At 49.1% G+C, this 2,556-nt stretch overlaps 1 protein-coding gene across 1 annotated transcript; it reads right to left on the bottom strand.

The window, feature by feature from the left end:
* Nucleotides 1–317: 317 nt before the first annotated feature.
* On the bottom strand, nt 318–1,286 carry Olfr1410 (olfactory receptor 1410). Its single transcript, NM_146491.1, has one exon. It carries the CDS (start codon nt 1,284–1,286, stop codon nt 318–320), a length of 969 nt encoding a protein of 322 aa, NP_666702.1.
* Nucleotides 1,287–2,556: the final 1,270 nt, after the last annotated feature.

Raw genomic sequence — 2,556 nt, 5'->3', positions numbered from 1 at the left:
ATGCCTTCTGTCAGAACGAAAGTGTAAGTGATTCAGTCTTCTTTGCTCTTTGGAGCCTTGAAGAATGTGCCTCATTCACATTTTTTAAATGCTTGGCTAATGATATACATTCAAGAAAGCCAGGGAAGATGGTGAACAGATGGATGTGTTGATGGATACATGGAGGGATGGATAGAGAAAAAGAAGACAGGAAGGCAGAAAATCGGAAACAAGAGAACAAAGAGAACAGGATGGGTAGACATAGTATCAAAAGTAGATACTCTGTTTCCTAAGGATCCTTCCCTTCTGTGACCCTAGCATGGCTCCCAATGATGTCACTAGCCACTCTCCTTCACCAGACTGTGCCTCTGTCCCAGCCTCCTCAGGGCGTCCTTCACATCCTTGTTCCGCAGACTGTAGATGAGGGGGTTGAGCATGGGGATGACCAGGGTGTAGATTGTGGAGACCACCTTGCCTTGCTCCATGGATGCCACACCTCCTGGCTGGCCATATATAACAAAGCCAGTTCCATAAAACAAGGACACAGCTGTCATGTGAGAGCCACAGGTGGAGAAGACCTTGTGTCGCCCTGACCCTGAACGCATTCTGAGGATGGTGACAGTGATGTAACCATAAGAGATGATGACCACAAACACAGCACACACAATGATGAAGCCACAAATGCCAAACATGACAAGCTCATTGATAGCTGTGCTGGCACAGGCCAGCTGAAGCAATGGGGGCACGTCACAAAAGAAGTAGTCAATGTAGTTGGAGCTGCAGAAGGGCAGCTGGAACGTGAGGCTGGTTTGCACAATGGAGTTTAGGCACGCCACACAGAAGGTACCCAGGACAAGACGGGCACAGGTCATAGGGCACATGGTCACAGGGTACCTCAGGGGACTGCAGATGGCCATGAAGCGGTCATAGGCCATCACAGCTAAGAGCACAGCCTCGGTGGCAGCCAACAAGGAGAAAAAGAAGAACTGAGTGGCACATCCTGCAAAGCTGATGGTCTTAGAAGAAGAGAAGATGTTGGCCAGGGCATTAGGGATAATGACAGAAGAGAGGCAGAGGTCAACAAAGGACAGGTTCTTGAGGAAGAAGTACATGGGGGAGTGCAGGCGGGCATCCAGGGTGATGACCATGATCATGGTGAGGTTGCCCAGGATGGTCACCACGTACAGGACAAGGAAGACAGCAAAGAGCAGGGCCTGGGTCTCTGCACTTCCCCCAAATCCCACCAGCACGAACCCCTGCAAGGACACTGGAGTGAGACTTCCATTCCTGTGGACTGATGTGGCCATGAGTGGGGTCAATTGAAGAGAAGAAGGTGGAGGCAGAAAGAGGGAGCAGTCACTGGTGCAGTCTCAGGTTCCGCACACTGAAGGAACCTGCTGGTGACATGCTGTCTGTTGTGCAGAGAAGCTCACTAGCTGCTCTGATCTCCTCCCAGATGAGCAGATATGACCTGAAAGCAGACATTCCTTCAGATTTACTGAATTAGTAAGGTTTTTCCTGAGCCCTCCCTCTGTAGAAGCATGAGCTGTGCTCTAGGATATGAAGGGACTTGCAGACCTTACAGACTCTCAGAATACAGGGTTTCAGTAACCCTGTGCCTGCCTCTGGGCTCGGCCCCCTCACTTCCATGAGAAGTTCCCAAGCAGTTTTATTGATGTTGCTGTCTTCTGAGTTCCACTAACTGCACTCCCCAAAATTACCACCCCTAAACTGAGTTACTCTTCTTACTGATTCACAACTCTCTGTCCTCCAACAAATTGCCTGGGTGATTCTCTCACCTGTAGGATGGAATCAAAGCAGGAAACCATTCTTCCCACACTGAGGCTTAGCCTCTGTGTCCCCTACATTACTCTAACTTCACCTCAGCAGCTGTGGCTCCAGTGCTGGTGTGCAGTGGCGATCAGTGTGCAGATTCTGCTTGCTTGATGTGTGTGGTTGCTGCTGCCAATGTCCAGATGTTGGAGATATCGGTGAGGGGGCAGCCCTGTGTTCTCAGTTGCACCAAGACTAGGGCCTGGACATGTTTGGGACATGCTGATGGCTTCTAACATGATGTCATTGCCAACTCTGTTACCTGCTCTAACACTAGCTTTGGGAGCTTCATAAGGCCTTACTCTTTCCCATGGAAAACGAGAAGAAGCTGGTGACTGTCCAGTGTCTTTTGGCCGCTCATGGACACTTTCCGTTGTTATTATTATGTGCACAATCAGGAATACATACAACTGCCCCATGGAGCTGGCTGTGATTGTTACTGTTTTTTTCAGGATGATTTTTTCCAGGGGCTGATGGAGTTAGGAGCTTGGCTACAGAGAGATAGAATGTATATTCTACATTATTCTAGGATCCCAGGAAGTCCCTGAGCTATATGGGTCCAGTTGTTGCAATGTCCACCATACTGGGCATACAGTGAGAGCATGGAATCTGGAGGCCCTCATCTAATCCCTCAAACATATACTTCATAACTTAATCTCCATAATTGCATGGCCAAAGGTGTGCATGAAGCTTTGTACTCACTCCTGAGGCAACAGACGTGGACCTAGGTACTTACCACATATG

The sequence above is a fragment of the Mus musculus genome, chromosome 1, assembly GCF_000001635.26.
Source record: "Mus musculus strain C57BL/6J chromosome 1, GRCm38.p6 C57BL/6J".
Taxonomy (NCBI): domain Eukaryota; kingdom Metazoa; phylum Chordata; class Mammalia; order Rodentia; family Muridae; genus Mus; species Mus musculus.
This window is presented reverse-complemented; position numbering and strand designations above follow the sequence as displayed.